Source organism: Mugil cephalus, chromosome 13 (genome assembly GCF_022458985.1).
Source record: "Mugil cephalus isolate CIBA_MC_2020 chromosome 13, CIBA_Mcephalus_1.1, whole genome shotgun sequence".
Lineage (NCBI taxonomy): Eukaryota > Metazoa > Chordata > Actinopteri > Mugiliformes > Mugilidae > Mugil > Mugil cephalus.
In genome coordinates, this window is record NC_061782.1 from 6,688,914 (window position 1) to 6,709,507 (window position 20,594).

Genomic DNA, 20,594 nt, shown 5'->3' on the forward strand with positions numbered 1-20,594 from the left:
TAATAAAAAGTAAAGGTGCAGAGTCATGCATGTTACCTTCAGGTGCTTCTGCTTGTGCACACGTTGCTCTGTTAGACTGTGACTTTGTATATTATCATTATTATCATTATTACTATTTTGAAGATGTTTGCAGGGATTTCTGAGAATAAATATAAGGAATAGTAGTAATTTAATCCTACACTTTGGAGCAGTTTTCACAGACACAGTACGTATAAATATATTTATCCATGAATCTGAAAACAGACGGAGGTGTCTACTTGTGGCCAAATATGACCACAATCTAAAATTCAGCAGTGATACTCACTTGTTATTCTTTACTATTTGTTATTCTTTTGTAATCTGGTTTAAATATTAGGTATTGTTCAATATATATATATATTTATATTTTTGATACAAAGTTTTTAAATTTATATTCATATGTCAGTACATATTGTTTAGTATCCCTGCTGTGCTCTGAGCCATTGCACTGAAATTCATTTTGATGGAAATAATAACAATAATAATAATAATAATAATAATAATAATAATAATAATAATAATAATAATAATAAAATAGGTTTTCGCTAGAAATCTGTAGAAAACGTATGGTGAGACGTTTATGTCAGATGTTAAAACAGCAAACCCACAACATGCTCGTATAATATTATATTTATTGTATGTGTCGTCTTAATAAACTGAACTCGGCCAAATCCAGTCTCTGCTATTTCCGACTTTCCGGAAGGTAGCACAAACCGGCACACGCCGATCACGTGACGGAAGGCGGAAGTGTCTCCTAAATAGAACTTGACCTCAGAAGCATGGGTGGCTGACAGCGTACAGTGAATGGGCGATACAGGCTCGTAGGATTATGTGCTGTGCGGTGTTGTTGGACGGGACTTGATTTCTTCTTCTTTGCTCTCATGGATCCTTATCTGTTGTTCTGGAGGTCACGGGACCAGGTGACTGTGCACACCTGTTTAAACATGCAGAGCATCAAATGCATTGATAACACGAAATTAGCCTCCTCGGTTTAGTTTAACTGATAGTGATGTGATGAATTGTACACTTCATCTTTTTTTTTTTGCAGTCTTTCTTCAGTCGAGTGAAGACCTGGTTTGATCTCCTGGAACCCTCCAACCTGCTCGCCTCTAATGTAAGTAGTAGTAGTAGTAATATTACATTGTATAAACCTGTAAATAATGAGAACTGCAAATATTTCCCTTTGTTTTAATGCAAAGAAGAACATTATGAAAGTGTTTACATTTAATGAGGTGCACTATTGAATGACCTTAAGAAAAAGAGGTGCAATTCTCAGTGATGTCTTTGCACTATGTCCACAACTCTTACAAAAACTGTGTGAAACCTCGTAATAGCAGCTACTTTTATTGTGAAAATTGCACATTCATCCCGCGGGTCAGGTTAGACCCTATGGGGTATGTTTGACACCTGTACCCTGCAGTGATCTGCACTGATTAGAAAGCTGCCTCACGTTTAACCCGTGACTCCGCTCTCCTCAGCCCGAAATACAGAATGCGCACTCTCGCCTCACAAGTGGAGAGACACTCAACAAGAAGGTGAGATTACGCTCAAGAAGGACGTCAGCTTTATGAATTATTATGCTGCAGATTGTTTTAAGTCTCTGTTTCCTCCTCCAGGATGACTCTGATCTGATGCTCTCACTTGTGAGTACTGATGTTTGACACTGGATTTGCCTTAAATCAAAATATATGAATAAATAAACTGAGCATGGATTCAGATGTTTCTCTGAAGCTGTGGTGTGTTTACAGGCGTCCGTCCACGCTGACTCTGGCACCGTTATTCCGTTAATTTTCCGCCCTCCAGGTAACATCAGTAACCCCCCAGGCTTTAATAAATGTTTTTTTCATTCATTATTACAGTGCAAGTAATTCATATATAATATCAATAAACATTTAGTTCTGTCATTTTCCTTCCAGCGTTATTTCCAATAGCAGGACCAGTGGTATGTGCGGCTAATATGTTATATCTTATTCTTATTTTATTTTATTTATTTATTTAAATGTTCTCATTGGTGGTTGTTAAATCTCCTTTCAGGTTGTCGCCAGCTTTTTACCACATACACAAGTCAAAATTGCTCTGTTCTGGCAGGTAATGAAGCAAAATTCATCACAATAATGAAAATACACGACCGCGACGTTATTAATAATAAATGTTTAAATATATTCTTTCAGTTTCTGCTGCAGAGTTACAGCGCTGGGTTCAACTATACACACAGAAATACCTCAGCGGAGCAGGTGATGTGTCTTTAAAACGTATCAGTAATATAAAAGGAGCAGCTAAACTTTGCGGTAAATCAACACTTTAGGTTTATGAGATATGAACGTCTCATCGTTCTGTTTCTCTTTACGTCTCTCCAGCGGGGTAAGAAGTTGCCTATGAAGGAGCTGCTGTTGATCGCTGGGACAGTTTCATACACGACGTGTGCAGGCGTGAGTGCTGTTTGATTCTGTTGATGTTTCAAGTCAACTCCCAGCTTTCTTATAAAAACTTTTTTTTAAATTATTATTATTATTATTATTATTATTTCAGGCCCTTCCTCAGATCCTCGTTAACCGGCTGGGTGTAAGAAGCCCACCAGCCCAGATTTTCTTGAGGTCATGGTTACCGATCCCACTCTCAGGTGGGTTCTCAGCTAAAATACTGTAGCATAACTAGTGTTGTGTACACCGATCAGGCATAACATTATGACCACCTTCTTAATATTGTGTCGGTCTCCCTTGAGCCTTTAAAACAGTTGTGATACATCACAGAATGGACCTGCTCCTTCTGAGGGTGTCCTGTGGTGTCTGGTAACATGATGCTGTTAGTGGGGGCCTGTGGGTTGAGGGGAGGGACATTTGTGGATCATATCTCAGATACTTGATCAGTTTGGGATGTAGTGAATTTAGAGGCCAGGTCAACACCTTGTACATTTTGATTTTTTAGTTGTTCCTAAACAGTTTTTGTGTGTTTGTGTCAGACTTCATCCTGCTGGGGGTGGGGGGGTCTGGTCTGGTCTAGGTGGGGGCTACATGTCTAAATAACATCCACATGAATGAACGCCAGGTCCAAAAGTTTCCCAGCAGAACATTTAATTGTCACAAGATGGTTTGAATATTATCCACTTCTCAGTGGTTTTAATGTTGTGGCTGATCGGTGTATAATGGGTTCTAGCTTCACCTGGAGGCAGATTAAAACCACTATTAAATTAGCTTCCTCTGCTGCGGTTCCTGTACCAACTTGTTCGATGTCCCTCCAGCTGCCTTGGCCTTCTTCAACGTGTTAACCGTGAGGAGCGACGAGGCGGACGCCGGGATCCAAGTGTTCGACTACAGTGGGAAACCTGTCGGCATCTCGAAAGCGGCGGGAGAAAAGGTTTTCAAGAGGAGAAATGTGACAAATAGATGTCTTCTCACTGCCAGGGTGAACTGTTTATACATTAATTTATTTTTTTCTCAACTCAGGCCGTGAGGGAAACTGCGATATCACGAGCTTTGCTGCTCGGTGTGACCGCTGCTCTTCCTTATATGCTGGTTTCGCTTTTAGAAAGGTCAGTAACAGTCAAAAACGCACCCAATCGCCAGTTCATTAGGTACACCAGTGAAAACCAGTGCATTCGAATAGGACAGGCCTGCACTGTTATATCCATGAAGGTTATGATATTCAGCATTTGTTTAAATACAATACTGGGAATTTGATATTGATCCGATACAAAGTAAATACAGGGCTAGTATCGCCGATACCACCACTTTTTCCTTGAAACGTCATGATCATTGAATAACTTTGTAACTTTGCCTTTAAGTAGTTGTTAATGATAAAACACAGGACATATATTTTATTAATTTTTAATAATAGTCACACTAGTATCGATCTGATGCCGATATTAGCCCTGGTATCGACACTATCGATATTTACGTCGATACTCCCAGCCCTACAACAATCTAACTCCTCCACTGTGATCATAAAGTTGAATTACCACATTTCTGATTCTGGTTTGACATAAACTGAACAGATTTAGTGCAGGATGTTTATATTAGGATGTATTTTTATTCTCTGGTGTACCGAATAAACTGGCAAAGCTCTCTTTTAGAGAACACCGAGACAAAATCTCTCCCCGTTAGATCTGGATCAAATAGAGTTTCTTTTCCAGAACAAGATTTTTCCAGAGGAACTCTCTGCTCGTCGCTCCCGTCCGTAACGTCAGCGGCGTGTTCGTCTTCGCCCTGATGCTTCCCGTCTCGCTCGGCCTCTTCCCACAGCTGGGAACGGTGAGATCCGTCGCACAAATCGTGGAGATCCGTTGATGTTTTCCCTGTGATGAACTAGTTTGACTCCGAGCGTGTCTTGCAGATAAAGAGGGAGATGCTGGAGAAGGAGCTGCAGGCCGCGACCGTCAGCACAAAGTTGTTCTACCACAGAGGAGTGTGAGGAGCAGCTTCAGCTCATCATCGTCGTCAGAAAAACACAACGCGTGGAACAGACTCGAAAGACGAATGAAGAGTTCGTGTGGAATATTTTTTAGAAACGAAGCAACACGCAGCTTTTTGGTAGTAAATTTATTTAACTTGAACATTAGCTGTATTTGTTGATAATAGCAAATATTACACCAATTCATGAAAATACATTTAGTTTCCAAAGATACACCAACATTTCTTCGTGTTACACTCGCCGTCTTATCTGAAATACTGAGGCACAAAACCATCTGTTTGGCAACGTGGTTTTACTCAACTGTAACACAACGCTGATAATCAATAAAAAAAAAGAACAAAACCTGATCAGTGAGACAAGTAATACAACAGAAATCAATGACAATGCGTCAATTATTATTATTTCATGACTGATTAGGGACATTTTTATAAACCTCTTCTTGAAAAATCCTCCCAGCACAAAACAGTTTGCTTGTATTTTAGTTGTGTGTGTGTGTGTGTGTGTGGCACTAATGTTGTTATAAAAAAAACCTAAATATGATAAATTCGAACCTGTTGCGAAACTTCTTGCTGCAATTGTGACCGGATAACCACAGAGAAGCAGCTCCTATAAACTAACTTGATTATAATAAGTGCTCTTCACGTCCGGGTTGTTTCAGCTGTGCTGGCTGCAAGAAAACCCAAACAAAAACATCTGGAATCGGACTCTTTACGATGAGAAATGAACAAGGTCTGTGGTGGAAGCTTTACAGAGGTCTCCAGCTGGGGAAAAAAAAGTCTCCACGACATCAGAGACACAAACTGTAGCTCCTTATCGTCCATAACTACTAACGTTAAAGGATTATTTGTTAGTTTTCATGTTGTTAACAAATGCCATGAAATAATCCAACACTGCACTAGTGATCAGTGGTGTCTGAGGGGCCTCTGTGGATCAACCCACAGACACTTGATCAGTTTTGGATCTAGTGAATTTAGAGGCCAGGTCAACACCGTTTTCATGTTTTTTTTGAGTCGTTCCTGAAGTGTCTGTGTCATTACTATGGGGGGGTGGGTAGTACATCGACTTATCACAAGGTGTTTTAAATGTTATTCACTTATCCTGTCAGTGGTTTTAATATTATGGCTTATCGGTGTATATCTGAAATGATAATAATAATAATAATAATAATACTGTCTGGGGTCTCTACAGAAAACTGATTCATTATTTCATTTTTCCAAAAGGCTCAGTAACGTTGTGGGACAGCTGGGCTCTGAAAACATCCACCAAACACGACCCAGACTGCAGCTGAGTGCGTTTTTTTTTTTGGGAGGGACTACATTCTGTGGCGGATTAATACACATTTGTGTCCCAACTTCGCGCCTTTGTTTCATTTGCTTTTGATCTTTTCGTGGAATTTGTCGACTTTAAACCGTCTTTTTTTTGCCAAATGTATCTAAATCTGTGATCCTGCTTTCAGTACGAGAATCGCCTCACACAACAACGCAGATCGAACCTAATGACGCGTTACTTCCTCACGTTACTGTAAAGGAAGTGTCTTTTTCGGAAAAACCATACCAACACTTACACTGGAGCGCAGCCCGAGTCCACTGGCTGCGACGTCCCGCGACGTAGAGAAGACGTTTATATCCTCAGGAGCTGCTCGGCAGCTGCTAAATGATAGAGGAAGTTCTCGGTTGCCGGTGGGAAGTGATGCTGCTTTAAACTCTCCAGAGTGATCTTAGAGTCCTCACACTCGTCAGCCAGGGCGGCCAGGTTGGCGAGGATCTCTTTCGTCTTGAGGGAGATGTCCTGTGAACGGTCAACTTGTTAGACTGCGTATTTATTTGTTGAGCTGAGGAAGACTGACCCCCACGTGTCCTGAGTGGTCTCTCACCTTGATCACCTGACCTTCTGACCTGTCGGGATCCTCCGCCGACTGAACGATGAGTTGGCCGACTTCCTTGTGCAACTTCCCCATCGCCATGGCTTCTGTGGTGAGACAGCGAGCGTCAGGGAACGGACGCGCTCAGAGAGAGGAACTGCTTTCACTTTGAACGTGCTGTTTACCTTTGGCGCTCTGGGACACTGTGATGACGCCGTCTGGGAGGTTCACGAACACATCGAACAAGTCCGATCTGTTGCTCACCTCCGGATCGACGCATCCCGCTACGTATCCTGCAGAGAAAACAACAAACACGTTGACGCATAAATGAGGAACATTCCCACCATTAGGTCGCAGTGATGACAGCGCAGATGGTGACTAATCTCCAATGAAATGAGCATAAAGCAACGGAGGAAACTGCAGGTTCCCCTCATATATATATATATTTTTTTTAATTTTCCCCCACAAATACAAATTTCTTTAAATACACATTAACGTGAATCCAACATATTTTAGTGAAGGGATAAATTGAGGCAGTGATACAGGAGGTGTCTCAACAGCGCACCGTTACACACTGAACGCCACATTAGACCTGTCAATCTAAGCTTCTCTACACAGTAGGCCCCGCCCCTATCGTTGCCGAGCCAATCACAAGGCGGCATATTACACGCTGACTCTGTCAGGTTCCCTGTGATTGGCCGAGAGCCTGTTCAGTCCCCAGGTGAAATCCCAGATGCACGTTACAATATCAGCAGAAGAGAAGCCGTTTATGTTTTACAGCAGTTGCACAGCCACTCTGCTGTTGATCATGTTTGAAATAAAAAAAATATATATTTGAACCTGTGTATTATTTGAATAGCTTCATACTGAATAATAATGTATATTTATCAACAGCACTAGGCTGAGTTTAATATATAACACATATAGTAGGTAGAGGGTCCTGCCTAAGACCTCTGGCATAAAGGTTTCCTGTTAATTAGAAAATGTAGCCTCACCGGGGCATTTCCTTAAATCCTCCAGCTCAGTGTCGGTCAGGTGCACATACGGGTGCAGGATGGACCAGTCTTTCCTGTGCCACGTCAGAGCTGGCAGAACTCTGAGGAGAAACGTGTTAAAAAAAAAAGTTACCAACACGTAACAACATCTCCCACTAAAAGCTGGCGATAAACGTCTTTTATCAACCTCGTAAACTCCAGCAGCGCTTCAATCCGGGGATGATGGACGACGATCCTCTTCTTCAGCATCAGGGCGGTGTACAGGATGATGGTCTCCATGCCAAACTGAGACACCACATCTGAGACAGAAGAGACAGAGGAGATAACTGGAAGCCGACCATAAACCTCTGAAAGAATCTGGTTTTGGTTCCAACTAGTAATGTAAGCTGTGCTTCTGTTAACTTTTATCAACATTTATTGACATTTTTTAGACAAAACTCTCAATTAATAATTGACACATAATGGAAATAACTCTGTAGTTAATATTATCACCAATTGCACACAATACTGAAGGTTTTTGTTAACAGTTATTATTTTAATTAATCATTTAATATACAAAATTAAAAGAAATGTGCATTTTAAACCCACCTTTGACTGAACCGGCCAAGTACGCCTTCCGAACATCGTAGTCCTTAATGAGAAATGAGCCATTTTCATCACTCTGACAGATCCCTTTGGTGAGGACGGCGATGTAGGCCTCCATCATCTTCACTGGGCTGCCATGTTTGGTGTACGTCCTAAACAAAAAAAACAAAAAAACACAACTGAATGAGGAAACGAATGCCGGTTGTTCAAGTAAAACATCACCTTCACAAACACTTATTACCTGCAGAGTATTCTACTGAGTGCGGCATATTTCTCTGGGTTGAAGTCTTTTGCTGTGACCACTATTGAAAAATGAGTGACCTTAAAAGAGACAGACAGAAGCAAAAATGTAAAGCTGTTGATTAAATTCATGTGAGCTCTGACGATTAAATCGTTACAGATACTTTAACCCATATAATCGTGTACCTTGCTCAGTGCTGTAGGCTCCTGTACCTCCGCTGTGGTGATGTAGTACCAGGTACGACCGAACTGGCCAAACACAAAGGTGTGGAAATCTCTGGTGTCCTGCGTCAGGCAGCACTTGCTGAGTAGGACTTTCCTCAGCTCAGAGCTCACGGACGGATAGCACCACACCCACAATGTGTCTCCATTCACATCTTTCTCTGGATGAGGGGGAAATCAAAACAAAGCATCGTGAATGAACCTTTTTTGACATGCATTCATTTAACTTCCTGGGAGCAAAGCTGTGCCATGTTAGGGGGAGTTGGGGGGGTCCAAACGTGCAGCAGGAATGGACCACTGAGGGACACGGAGCCCTGCTGAGGGACACTTTTATGGTCACACTGGTGTCATGTGATTCTCCAACGAGTCTGTGGCGCCAAGAAGCGAGAAAAAACGACAAGCGAACTGAAACTCACCGATTAATCCGACGCTTAACATAAGCTGCGTTTCAGTTGTTGCCATATTCCATACCTGCAGGAGTTCATAGCCACAAGTTAACTGCACAGAAACCCACCAGCCATTTCCATCTGAGGACGCAAAATGTGACTGGGAAGTACCTTGAGAGGCTCCTTGCGATGTCGAGATATCAGAATCAGATGCCGGGCAGGTTTAAGCTGACACAACAAAAAATAATGTGATAAAAGTCGCCAGTGGCCTGGGTGTAATTCCTGCTGTCAACAGACTTTCCTTCTTCTCTATGAAAAATCTCTTCCCTCTTCCGGGACGGCAAAGCAGCGAGGGGAGGAGCCAACGCAGCTCGCAGCCAATCACATTTAGCGATTACGGTGCGTTCACTGTAATTGAAAGAATGACAACGCAACTGAATAACGTTACAGCCTACTCTTCGAGACTTCGGGTACAATATAAACTAGAAATGTATTCAAAAAAAGTTTCATCTTTCTTACTAACTAACTACTTATTTCTTTTGTGACTGGAATTTCTTGTTGCAAGTACCAAAGGGATAACTTCAAGATAAACTAGCGTAGCAATATTACCCTCACTGAAATCGCTGATGCAATTCTGAAAATAGACTATAAAGCTTTATATTGTAAGGTCTGTCAGGAATGTTTCCCTCTTAATTTCTATGTGAACAGAATTGTAGACACTGTGATTGACTTTTTCAATATTGTTTTTAATTTGGATGTCAACACCAATGAAAACCAGAGAGGCAATTAAAACTTAATAATCTAAATCATTTGATTTAAATTATGTTTTTCTAGTAGATGCGAAGATATTCATTTATTTATCTTTGATCAAACCGTAAGACGCCTTATGTTTTATGTTTTATTGGTGCTTTGTCGAGGGGTTCATGAACGCACCGTCCGTTAATCTTATGGCGCTCATACGGGAACTTTACACTCCCAGAGATGCCAGGTTTCTTTAAAACACGCTTTTTGTGAAGCTGTTGTTGTAACACAGTGGCAATATTTACTTTAACATTTGTTCACAATTATGTGTGCCTGAAGTTATTTCTTTTCTTTCTCTTTCAAATGAAAACAAACAAAAAAACAAAAAAACAAAAAAACAAAAAAAAAAAACAGAGGGAGTCCAACAGAGACACAGAGACAGTATACACACTGTAATAAGTGTCATTCTGCACCATGCGATCTGGTCATTTAGCCCACTTCCCTTTGGTAGCACACCCAATAGAAAAAGCAGTGGTAGTTGTACCATTGCAGATGACATCACAGTATTAATAAAGAAGATCATTTTTGACCATAGGAAATCTATCTATGTAAGAAAGTGCAACACGCAGCATCACATCTCCAACATAAGGCCTAGCTTGAAATAATGGGCGCTTTACACCGCTCGTTTGTGGTCAAGCTACAAAACATCTATATTTTAAAAATACAACATATACAACAATGAGTGCCAACCAGATATTTGTCACTGTAGGAGTGAGCACATTCAACGCACTTTTAAGAAACTAATGTTTAAATTTATGCAATGAGCTGACTTTTCACTGGCTGGAAATGTTTATATACATGTCAACTAATTTTTTTTTTTTTTGTTATATATTTTCTGTATTGTATTTTGTCTTGTGTATTTAAATAAAGTTTCATTCATTCATTCTATATGTATCAGGCAACTATCCGATGATCCAGTGTTGTGTTATGTTCACAAGATTGTAAGATTGTAACATTGGGATAAACTGTATTTAATCTCAAAATACTTACACATATGAATCTTTAAATCTTCCCGTGAATTACACGTTTTTTGTTTTTCATTTTTTCGCTTTACTGCGGATGCGGTCCATGCTGTGATAGGGGGATAGGCGCTTACGGACGTGGCAACCCTAGCCGGGCCGTTCACGAGGTTCTTCCTTTCCCAGCCTGCACCGTTGCCCAGGGTGAGTGCGTGGCTTTGATGGACTGGTGAAGTTTCTCAAAATTCTCTCACAGTCAGTCAATTTTGAGTTTCACTAGAAAGCCACCGACATGCCGGCGTATTTCCAGCGCCCAGAGAATGCTCTGAAACGAGCGAACGGTGAGTGGAGACGTTATGTTTCACGGGATGTAGCACACGCTCATGCTAACTGCTAACGCTAGCCGGAATGGCGGGGGGAAGGTAAAGCGCTTTCTTGTAGCTTGTGTGTAGCTAGCCGGTGGGGTTTTTTTTTTTTTTTTTGTTCAAATTACCACTACTGTACAAACGTGATATATGTCAAATAGGCGTTTTATAACGTTAACGACACTCTCTAGTTGCAACTGTCAAATCTCCGGTGCTATAACTTGATGCTAATGTCACATTCACGGAAGCTCCGATATGGGCCTAACTGTGACAACCACATTTAAATCTAGGGTAAGCAGCATGGCGTCTAAAGTCCCCCTCTTTCGCTTTCTTTCTTTTTGTTTTAAGTTGGTGTGAGATTTTATATCAGGGGTTACAAACTCATTTTTAGTTCAGGTGCCACATTCAGCCTAGTTTGATCTCAAGGGGCCGGACCAATAATATAATAACGTATTAGCCTATAAATAACGATAAATCCTAATATTTTCCTTTGTTTCAGTGCGAAGTATAACATTATGAAAGTGTTTACATTTAATGAGCTGTACTGTTACAAGACATGCAATGAACAACCAAGACATTACTTAAGAAAAACGAAGTGAAATTTCAGTTTAGATCTGTGTCTGATTGTGGTTTTATTTCCACATCTCTTACCAAAACTGTGTGAAACTGAGGAATAGCAGTCACTTTTATTGGACAAATTGCAGTTTATGCCTTCAATCTCATTTTTTGCTCTTGGCAAATGTATATCCACGGGCCAGATTAGACCCTCGGGGGCCATATGTTTGACACCTGATATACTGCAGTATATGAGGAGACGTAAGACATTGATTATCTATCCCACGCATGGGAAATTTCCCTGTCACAGCAGCTCAGAATTGGACAAGGATATATTTAAACTAAAAAGAAAAATATCAAATTTGAAAACAAAAGATCATAACACTGAAAAATATGTAGAAGAAGAATAGAAATACAAAGACATGTGTGGAATAGGAATTAAAATGGACAATGGATGAACAACTGGTAATGTAATTGCTAAGATTTTAAAAACACTTGACCTCAAGCTATGACTAGACTTTTGTTTTTAATTGTGTGCAATGACAATTAAAGTTCTTAAATAATTTACTTATATTGCTATTATGTTTTACCAGAGTTTCTTGAGGTTGGCAAGAAGCAGCCAGCCTTGGACGTTTTGTACGATGTCATCAAGAGCAAGAAACATCGAACATGGCAGAAGATCCACGAGCCCATTATGCTCAAGTACCTGGAGCTCTGCGTGGACCTACGCAAGAGCCACCTGGCCAAGGAGGGTCTCTACCAATACAAGAACATCTGCCAGCAGGTGTGTAAAGGCAACAGCGCACAACAGGCCTTCGTTATCCCCACAGATCAGGTGTAATCTCTTGTCCTTGCTTTCAGGTGAATATCAAATCTCTGGAGGATGTGGTCAGAGCTTACCTGAAGTTGGCAGAGGAGAAGACTGAGACGGCCAAGGAGGAGTCCCAGCAGATGGTCCTGGACATCGAAGATCTGGACAACATCCAGACTCCAGAAAGGTGAGACTGTCCCTTTCGTCCATGTTGTAGGATTGTTTATTTTTTTTGTCTCAAAAATTTGGTGAATTATTATTAATGTTGAGCTTTTTTTTTTTTGTGACTTGAAGTGTGCTCCTGAGCGCTGTGAGTGGGGAGGACACTCAGGATCGTACCGATCGTCTGCTCCTCACTCCCTGGGTGAAGTTCCTGTGGGAGTCCTACCGTCAGTGCCTGGACCTGCTGAGAAATAACTCCAAGGTGGAGCGCCTGTACCATGACATCGCCCAGCAAGGTAGAGACACACATTTCCTAAATATAAGCTCATTGAGAGGCTACAATAAAATTAATAATAACAAACTAGTAAGATATTGTATTTTGATATTGTGTTTGTATTTAACTGTCCTACTGAAGCGAACATAAGACTTTATGATGAATTAAGTTAAATTGTCACCTACCCAAGGACAAGAAAATTGAATATTAATATTAGTTATTATTTTTGAATGAATAACCAACACATTGTAGAATTAAAGGTTTTAAGTTTGTCTGTAGTGAGTCTTTGAGACCTAAAGAGTGTCATTGGCCCAGATTAACCTGCAAGATAAGGCTGGTGCAGCATGTGTTACTGTCTCAGAGGAAAGTAAATAGAACTTCTAAGTCCCTTTTCAGATGAATAATCACAAATGTTGGACATTTCTTTTGGCTGGGACGAAGGCTTTTTCTTAAACGACATAATTAAAGTCTTATTCGTTTTTTTTTTCCTGCAGCGTTCAAGTTCTGCCTCCAGTACACCAGGAAAGCAGAGTTCCGCAAGCTTTGCGACAACCTGCGCATGCACCTGGGTCAGATCCAGCGCCACCACAACCAGAGCACCGCCATCAACCTTAACAACCCCGAGAGCCAGTCCATGCACCTGGAGACACGTCTGGTGCAGCTGGACAGCGCCATAAGCATGGAGCTCTGGCAGGTTCGTCTGACTGACACTCTTACTACGAGCCTAGTTATTACAAATAGAATATGTGTTGCCTGTGTATTAAATTATTATTTTTTTTCTTCCTATCTCTTCCAGGAAGCGTTCAAGGCTGTTGAGGACATCCACGGCCTCTTTGCTCTTTCCAAGAAGCCTCCTAAGCCCCAGCTGATGGCCAACTACTACAACAAGGTGTCGACTGTGTTCTGGAAATCTGGAAATGCTCTCTTCCACGCCTGCACCCTCCACCGGCTCTATCACTTGTCTAGGGAGATGCGTAAGAATCTGACCCAAGATGAGATGCAGAGGTATGTCCTTCATGCTGTTTTTTTTTTTTTTTTTTTAACATTTTATGGTGATTGTTTAGTTAATATCACTTACTTTGGGTCTTCAGGATGTCCACCAGAGTCCTCCTGGCCACGCTGTCTATTCCCATCACTCCCGAGCGCACCGACATTGCTCGGCTGCTGGACATGGATGGCATCATTGTGGAGAAACACCGTAGACTGGCCACCCTGCTGGGCCTGCAGTCTCCCCCAACCCGCCAGAGTCTCATCAACGACATGGTGAGAGAGTAGAGCAATATCTCTAAGTGCTCATTAATAATAATAAGTTCAAATGGCTCTTGACTTGTGGTTTGTGCTTTAGGTGAGATTTAACCTGCTGCAGTATGTGGTACCTGATGTGAAAGAACTTTACAACTGGCTTGAGGTAGACTTCCATCCTCTGAAGCTGAGTGGAAGAGTGACCAAGGTATACTTATGAATTCACATTTATTGTAGCTTGTATTATTTAATTTTTATTTGTTTTTTAACTGAGCTCATGAAAACAAACCTTCCTCCTAGGTGTTGAACTGGGTGAGGGACCAGGCTGAGAAGGAAGCTGATCTGCAGCAGTACGTCCCACACCTGCAGAACAACACCATCCTCAGGCTCCTGCAGCAGGTGAGTCCTTTATTCTTGGTAATATTTCTAAAATCACCTTTACCCCGGGAATGGTTGTAAGCTCATTTTTCTTTTTATGCGTCTGTTATCAGGTTGCACAGATCTATCAAAGCATCGAGTTCAGCCGCCTGGCCTCCCTGGTTCCATTCGTGGACGCCTTCCAGCTGGAGCGCTCCATCGTGGATGCTGCACGGCACTGTGATCTGCAGGTAAGACCAACATCAGTAGAGATTATGCAGTTAGGACGCCAGTGCGCGATAGTCCCAACGAAATAGGTAACACAGTGATGCATATTCTGACTGTTTTTGACTTATTTAACATTTTGTTGTCGTTGTTTTTCTTGTAGGTCCGAATTGACCACTCTTCTAAAACGCTGAGCTTTGGCTCAGACCTGAACTATTCGACCAAAGAAGACGCTCCTGTTGGACCTTTCCTACAGAACATGCCGTCAGAGCAGATAAGGAATCAGCTGACTGCGATGTCGTCTTCCTTGGCTAAAGCCATCCAGGTCATTAAGCCTGCCTCCATCCTGGTGAGTCCACCCTATTACTAACTAAGAGAGAGAGCCAAGGGCCTTTTGACATGCACATAATACTAATATGTGTATCTTTGGGGTATTAAAATCTTTTGATGTCTTTCATCTTTCTCAGCAAGAACGCGAGGAGCAGAACCAGCAGGCCATCGCCGCCTACCTGAAGAACGCCCGTAAGGATCACCAGCGCATCCTGGCCCGTAGGCAGACCATCGAGGAGCGTAAGGAGCGCCTGGAGAGCCTCAACATTCAGCGCGAGAAGGAAGAGCTGGAGCAGCGGGAGGCTGAGATGCAGAAGGTTCGCAAGGCCGAAGAGGAGCGTCTGCGGCAGGAGGCCAAAGAGAGGGAGAAGGAGCGCATCATGCAGGAGCACGAGCAGATCAAGAAGAAGACGGTCCGCGAACGACTGGAGCAGATCAAGAAGACTGAACTCGGTGCCAAGGCCTTCAAGGATATTGACATTGAGGTAAAATGACGCCAAGATGACTGGATTAGTTTAAATTCTATATAAGTTACATTTTTTAAGGTGAAACTAACAAATGTTTTTTTTTTTGTACAGGACCTGGAGGAGCTGGATCCTGACTTCATTATGGCCAAACAGGTGGAGCAGCTGGAGAAAGAAAAGAAGGAGCTTCAGGAGCGTCTCAAGAACCAGGAGAAGAAGGTAAATGCGTGATGTAAATGTTAAATAAACGGCAACCTGGATGTCGCTTGGATACTAATATATATATATTTTTTACACTTCTCTCTAGATTGACTACTTCGAGAGGGCGAAACGCCTCGAGGAGATTCCTCTCATCAAAAAAGCTTATGAGGAGCAGCGTATCAAGGACATGGAACTGTGGGAGCTCCAGGAGGAGGAGAGGGTATGTGGGGAATAAAAAGTTACATATACAGATTAAGGAAATTTAAGTATTTAGGAGTGTAACAACTTTTTTTTTTTTTTTTTTTTTTGTTTCATCATGTAGATCAGTAACATGAAAGTTGAACGGGAGAAGGCTCTGGAGCACAAGAAGCGCATGTCCAGGATGATGGAGGACAAGGAAAACTTCCTGTCTAAAATAACCGCGGCCCGTAGCTTCATTTACGAGGTGAGAGCGTTTACTCCGTCCGTCAACTTAAGCCGACTACCGGCTCCACTCGAGCGGTGGTTTCAGATTCCCCTTTGTTCCCCGCGAAGGAAAAACTGAAAGCATTCCAGGAGCGTATGGTGGAGGAGAGGAAGAAGCGACTGGAGGAAAGGAAGAGGCAGCGCAAAGAGGACAGGCGTAACAACTACTACCGCCAGAAGGAGGAGGAGGCGCAGCGCATCCACGAGGAGCAGCTCAAGAAAGGTGAAGAGTTTGCACAGATGATGGTTAAGTTTTTAGTGGGACAAAAAGTGAATAATGAGGCTATTGGATCATTATTTTTGCTATTATCAGAGCAGAATGTGATGCCTGTTATTGCCGTTACAGAGCGTGAGGAGCGTGAACGCATTGAACAAGAGCAGCGAGAGGAGGAGGAGAGGGAGTACCAGGAGCGTCTCCGCAAGCTGGAGGAGCAGGAGAGGAAGCAGCGCGCTCGTCAGCAGGAGATCGAGGAGCGCGAGCGTCGCCGCGAGGAGGAGAGAAAGGGCCCAACAGAGGAGAAAGCCACCAAGGTTCGTTTAACTCCTAGTCACGGCGTAACATGGTGATGATATGAAGTGTGATTTCCATTTGTAATACCTTTATTTTTCATTCCTCCAAATATTCATTGTTCATGTTTTTTCTAATAGTTGATTTTATCTTTTGCTTTTTTCAGGACTGGAGTGAGAAGGAAGAGGGAGGATGGAGGAAGCGCACAGAAGGAGGCGATTCCGAATGGCGTCGTCCTGTGCCCGACAAGTGTGTTTTATAACTTTACTCTGCTTTTTATAACCCCAGTGAACTGGAGTAGGGTGCTCTAACAGTGCCTGTGTTCTCAGGGACTGGAGAGCGGAGGGCCGAGAAGATGACAAGGAGGAGAAAGAGGCGCCCTTCAGGCGAGCAGAAGGTCCTCGCAGAGATGACAGAGGACCTCGCCGCGTCTTTGACGATGACCGTCCTCCACGCAGAGCGTTTGATGACGACCGCGGCCCCAGGAGGGGTGGAGATGAGGACCGTGGTCCAAGGAGGGGTGGAGATGAAGACCGTGCCCCGAGACGCGGCTTCGATGACGATCGTCCCAGACGTGGCTTCGATGACGACCGTCCGAGACGCGGCTTCGATGACGATCGCCCGAGACGCGGCTTCGACGACGATCGTCCCAGACGCGGCTTTGATGACGATCGTCCCAGACGCGGCTTCGATGACGATCGTCCCAGACGCGGCTTTGATGACGATCGTCCGAGACGCGGCTTCGATGACGACAGAGCTCCTCGTAGAGGTATGGATGACCGGGGTCCTAGGCGTGGAATTGATGATGACTGGGGTCCCAGAAGAGGAGGAGATGAAAGGAGAGGCATGGATGATGGGCCACGCCGTGGTGGTGATGATGCCAAGCCCTGGAAACCCCTGGGAAGACCAGGTTAGAGGAGCCTTGCAGCTGCAAACGTACACATCACACTGTCGAATAAACTAGTCAACTAGTTTATTCGACGAGTGGCAGTCATGTATTTATAAATAAGAAAAGGCGATACTGTTGCAGGTGGCTGGCGTGAGCGGGAGAAGGCCCGAGAGGAGAGCTGGGGACCTCCCCGTGGTGGCGAAAACGATGACGCAGAGGACGGCGAAGGAGAGGAAAGATCCAGCGACCGCTTCAGGGACCGTCGTCCAAACAGGTGGGTCTGACAGACCGAAGTCGGCAGAGGATATCGTAATCTCATTTTCACAGAGCAGTGGGTCACGTTCAGTTTTGTCGCTGTGTTCACAACAGAGAGGAGAGCGCCTGGAGGAGAGGAGGCACAGAGGAAACGAGCAGCTGGAGGGAAAGCCGCAAAGACGACGCCGACCGTGACGATCGCCGCCCTGAACGCCGTGAGCGACGGGACGACCGGGAAAGAGTTCCACCCAGAGAAGAAGACGGTATGCAGAGTACGATTTACTGGCATATTGGTGTTACTTAAAGCATAGATCCAAAACCGGTAACTACATTCATTTGTCTAATTAAAGCCGTGTTCATACACATACAAAAAAAAATCTTTTTTCCCCCCTGCCATCATTTCAAGAATTTCTCTGTAAAGACAGATCACATCTAGCTGTAGAAAGGCTGCAATACATTTCCCAGGCCTGTGCGTGGCGCTGTTTCTGCCACAGAAGTCAGAGAAGCATGAGGCGGAGCATAGGCATCATGCTCCTTATACAGTTCAAAGCTGATCCTTTTTAGCTCATCGTATTGGCAAAGTTACATTATATATTGACCTAGCCCCCCAACAATATCATAGTATAACAGGCAGATGTGATGCAGAATCGTTGCAAACCTGATGTTGTGATGCCATGACATCATTGTGTTTGTATTCAGGCGTCTACACGCATGAAAAAAGGCTCTAGCTTCTGTCTTCTTACCTAGATTCAAAGCTGCGATTCAGAAAAAGATTGTCATGACAGTCGGCCTAAACGTGCAGGACTTATGATTTTTTAAATTTGTAATCCTAACAAGCTTTAAGTCACAAAATGAAACCAATCTCAAGGCTTGTGAACCTTCACCTGTCTATAATAAAATAATTGGATATGTCGTGGAGGTGTCCGGCCAGCAGAGGTCACTGTTACTCAGACAAATGCACAAACTTCTCAGTGACTTCCCCATTAATTTCACATGTCCTCCTTAGATTTGTCTTAATGAGCATCTTATGTTTCAGCAGGTGGCACTTGGCGTCGTGCAGGTGATGATAAGCGCGAGGACAGGGACCGCACCAGAGAAAAAGAAAAGGAGCCCGAAGGAGAGAAGGGTTGGCGTACCGACAAAGACAACCCTCGTCGCACAAAGAACGAGACGGACGATGACGGCTGGACCACCGTTCGCCGCTGAGCCTCAACTCCCACCTCACTCAATTATACTTGGTTTATTAGCAAAAGAAAAATACTCAGTATCCCATCAGCCAGCTGGACACAGCGCTGAATTAACGGCTATAAGCTTGATACTCATGCCTAATACCTTTTTGAATTAAATCTTTGTAAACAGTAGTTTTTTTTTTCTGGGGATTTATTTAGCTTTCTTTATTTTTGACTTCCTGCAGTTTCCTCAACACCTAGAGCACCATCAACCAATGAACTCGTGTGGACTTAAACATTAGGAGTGTTTTAACCTTACATGATGAAGTGAAAGGGACTAGACTGAAAATCAGTGTGCTCCAACCAATGCAAACTCAGTTTATCACCAACTGCCTCTTTTAAATAATTAAACCTCGCATAGATGTTCTATTATGACAGACCTACCACTCCTGTAACAGCGGCCACTTTGATTTCCTGCCGTTCATCCGAGATGCTTCTTAAACCTGTAAGAAACATTTGATGTGCATGCTTAGAGTATTCCAATGGTCTTGCTTTACAGCCAGTTTGTGCTTCTATCTTGCTGCAATCAGTGGTGGTGTCTCAACAACCAAGGTTGCATGTGTACAGGTAAAGCATTTATTAATAAAGATGTTTGCTCACCAGTTCCACGTTGTCTCGGATGGATCCTTAAAAAACATTATGGCGCACTAAGGTCGACCCAGTTTGGTCACAAGAAGATGTAAAGACTGAAAACACATGGAAATAGACACGGATCAGGTATAACATTATGACCGCCTTCCTGATAATGTGTAAGTTAGGGTTAGTTCCTCCCTTGTGCCTCCAAAACAGTTAATCAGAGAACGGACATGGACCTTCTGAGGGTGTCCTGACAACTCAGTGTTGTTATTGGGGGGCCTTTGGGTCCTATGGGTTGAAGGGAGGGACCTTTGTGGATCATTCCACCGATACTTGATATTCATTTATTTATTTTTGATACTTCTCCTGTCAGCGGTTTTAATGTTATGGCTGATCGGTGCGTGTATGTCTGCAAAGAAGCCTGTTTATAGATACATATTAATATCGACCTGATCTGTTTTAACCGGAGTCACCCCCTTTTTCTTTTGAGACTGATGAACACTTGATTATCTGAACCACCATTTTTCCGCTTCTTCTTTTTTGTCACCGCTAGAGGTCAGTGAAGCACCGCGAAGAGGCCAAACCCGCTGCTCCATGAGAGGAGGAGGAGAAGTGAGCTGGATGTTCATGGCCATGATCAGCAGCAGCAGCAGCAGCAGCAGCAAACTGAGGGTAGTCTATATAAAACTCGGGATGATATAAACATGCAGTCAGTGGTCAGAATGATGGTGGCAATTACAAAACCAGTAACACGCTGCTGGAGTTGTAAAAATAAATAAATAAAAAACAACTGTGTACAACCTAACCCAAAACAAACACGTGACTTTTAACCGATGATTTATAGGTTATGATTTACTACAATAACAGTAAACAATAATATTAAACTAATAATATATGGAAGTAATAATAACAGTAAATCGCGTCTCACTTTTGCGACATTGACCCATAATACTTATTAGATGATATTACAAACTAAACGCTTGTATCTCAATGTAGTGACTTAGAGAGATAAAATAAAATAAAATAAAAAAGAAATCTAACGTAGGCTACGGACCTCAGCGAAGTGTTAATAATAATAACAACAACACAATGTAACGTCATTTAAGGTGTCTGATTGGGAAATAATGTGTAAATGATCTGGTTCTCTGACATCTTTGAGAAACGCTCTCAGTGTTTTAATCTTTACCTTCTATTTATTCATTTATTTATTTA

The 20,594-nt window shown here is 42.8% G+C and overlaps 3 protein-coding genes across 6 annotated transcripts; 2 read left to right on the forward strand and 1 right to left on the reverse strand.

Moving 5' to 3' along the window:
* The first annotated feature begins 769 nt into the window (after positions 1 to 769).
* On the forward strand, positions 770 to 5,191 carry sfxn4 (sideroflexin 4). Of its 2 annotated transcripts, none has more exons than XM_047603787.1 (14): positions 770 to 938; positions 1,067 to 1,132; positions 1,497 to 1,553; positions 1,635 to 1,661; positions 1,767 to 1,821; positions 1,935 to 1,960; positions 2,053 to 2,106; positions 2,190 to 2,252; positions 2,376 to 2,447; positions 2,548 to 2,638; positions 3,257 to 3,372; positions 3,462 to 3,547; positions 4,148 to 4,265; positions 4,348 to 5,191. In XM_047603787.1, the coding sequence occupies exons 1-14, from the start codon at positions 900 to 902 to the stop codon at positions 4,423 to 4,425; spliced, it is 948 nt and encodes a 315-aa protein (XP_047459743.1). In that variant the 5' UTR covers positions 770 to 899; the 3' UTR covers positions 4,426 to 5,191. The 2 variants fall into 2 exon arrangements, with proteins under 2 accessions (XP_047459743.1, XP_047459744.1); XM_047603788.1 differs by having other exon boundaries at positions 2,379 to 2,447.
* On the reverse strand, positions 4,539 to 9,066 carry dennd10 (DENN domain containing 10). The gene is made up of 10 exons (XM_047603786.1): positions 8,886 to 9,066; positions 8,745 to 8,799; positions 8,293 to 8,489; positions 8,108 to 8,187; positions 7,870 to 8,018; positions 7,469 to 7,580; positions 7,282 to 7,382; positions 6,472 to 6,579; positions 6,299 to 6,393; positions 4,539 to 6,213 (listed from the first exon to the last, which is right to left on the reverse strand). Exons 2-10 carry the CDS (start codon positions 8,788 to 8,790, stop codon positions 6,046 to 6,048), a joined length of 1,056 nt encoding a protein of 351 aa, XP_047459742.1. The 5' UTR covers positions 8,791 to 8,799; positions 8,886 to 9,066; the 3' UTR covers positions 4,539 to 6,045.
* A 1,571-nt stretch (positions 9,067 to 10,637) lies between these two features.
* On the forward strand, positions 10,638 to 18,938 carry eif3s10 (eukaryotic translation initiation factor 3, subunit 10 (theta)). 3 transcript variants are annotated; one of them, XM_047603031.1, is made up of 22 exons: positions 10,638 to 10,815; positions 11,988 to 12,178; positions 12,256 to 12,392; positions 12,500 to 12,663; positions 13,136 to 13,335; positions 13,438 to 13,646; positions 13,733 to 13,904; positions 13,987 to 14,091; positions 14,184 to 14,282; positions 14,375 to 14,491; positions 14,629 to 14,814; positions 14,933 to 15,280; positions 15,374 to 15,478; positions 15,567 to 15,680; positions 15,783 to 15,905; positions 15,995 to 16,148; positions 16,272 to 16,456; positions 16,600 to 16,682; positions 16,763 to 17,343; positions 17,449 to 17,596; positions 17,692 to 17,840; positions 18,614 to 18,938. In XM_047603031.1, the coding sequence occupies exons 1-22, from the start codon at positions 10,767 to 10,769 to the stop codon at positions 18,781 to 18,783; spliced, it is 3,789 nt and encodes a 1,262-aa protein (XP_047458987.1). In that variant the 5' UTR covers positions 10,638 to 10,766; the 3' UTR covers positions 18,784 to 18,938. The 3 variants fall into 3 exon arrangements, with proteins under 3 accessions (XP_047458987.1, XP_047458988.1, XP_047458989.1); XM_047603032.1 differs by having other exon boundaries at positions 10,639 to 10,815; positions 18,617 to 18,938; XM_047603033.1 differs by having other exon boundaries at positions 10,639 to 10,815; positions 17,464 to 17,596.
* The last annotated feature ends 1,656 nt before the right edge of the window (positions 18,939 to 20,594 follow it).

Coding starts and splice junctions, on each gene's coding strand:
- sfxn4 (XM_047603787.1), top strand. CDS start 900: ATGGATCCTTATCTGTTGTTCTGGAGGTCACGGGACCAG. Junction 939..1,066: donor TCTGGAGGTCACGGGACCAG/GTGACTGTGCAC, acceptor TTTTTTTTGCAG/TCTTTCTTCAGTCGAGTGAA. Junction 1,822..1,934: donor GTTAATTTTCCGCCCTCCAG/GTAACATCAGTA, acceptor TTTTCCTTCCAG/CGTTATTTCCAATAGCAGGA.
- dennd10 (XM_047603786.1), bottom strand. CDS start 8,790: ATGGCAACAACTGAAACGCAGCTTATGTTAAGCGTCGGATTAATCG. Junction 7,383..7,468: donor GCGCTGCTGGAGTTTACGAG/GTTGATAAAAGA, acceptor GTTTCTCCTCAG/AGTTCTGCCAGCTCTGACGT. Junction 6,214..6,298: donor CAGAAGGTCAGGTGATCAAG/GTGAGAGACCAC, acceptor GACCGTTCACAG/GACATCTCCCTCAAGACGAA.
- eif3s10 (XM_047603031.1), top strand. CDS start 10,767: ATGCCGGCGTATTTCCAGCGCCCAGAGAATGCTCTGAAACGAGCGAAC. Junction 16,457..16,599: donor CAGAGGAGAAAGCCACCAAG/GTTCGTTTAACT, acceptor TGCTTTTTTCAG/GACTGGAGTGAGAAGGAAGA. Junction 17,597..17,691: donor AGGGACCGTCGTCCAAACAG/GTGGGTCTGACA, acceptor TGTTCACAACAG/AGAGGAGAGCGCCTGGAGGA.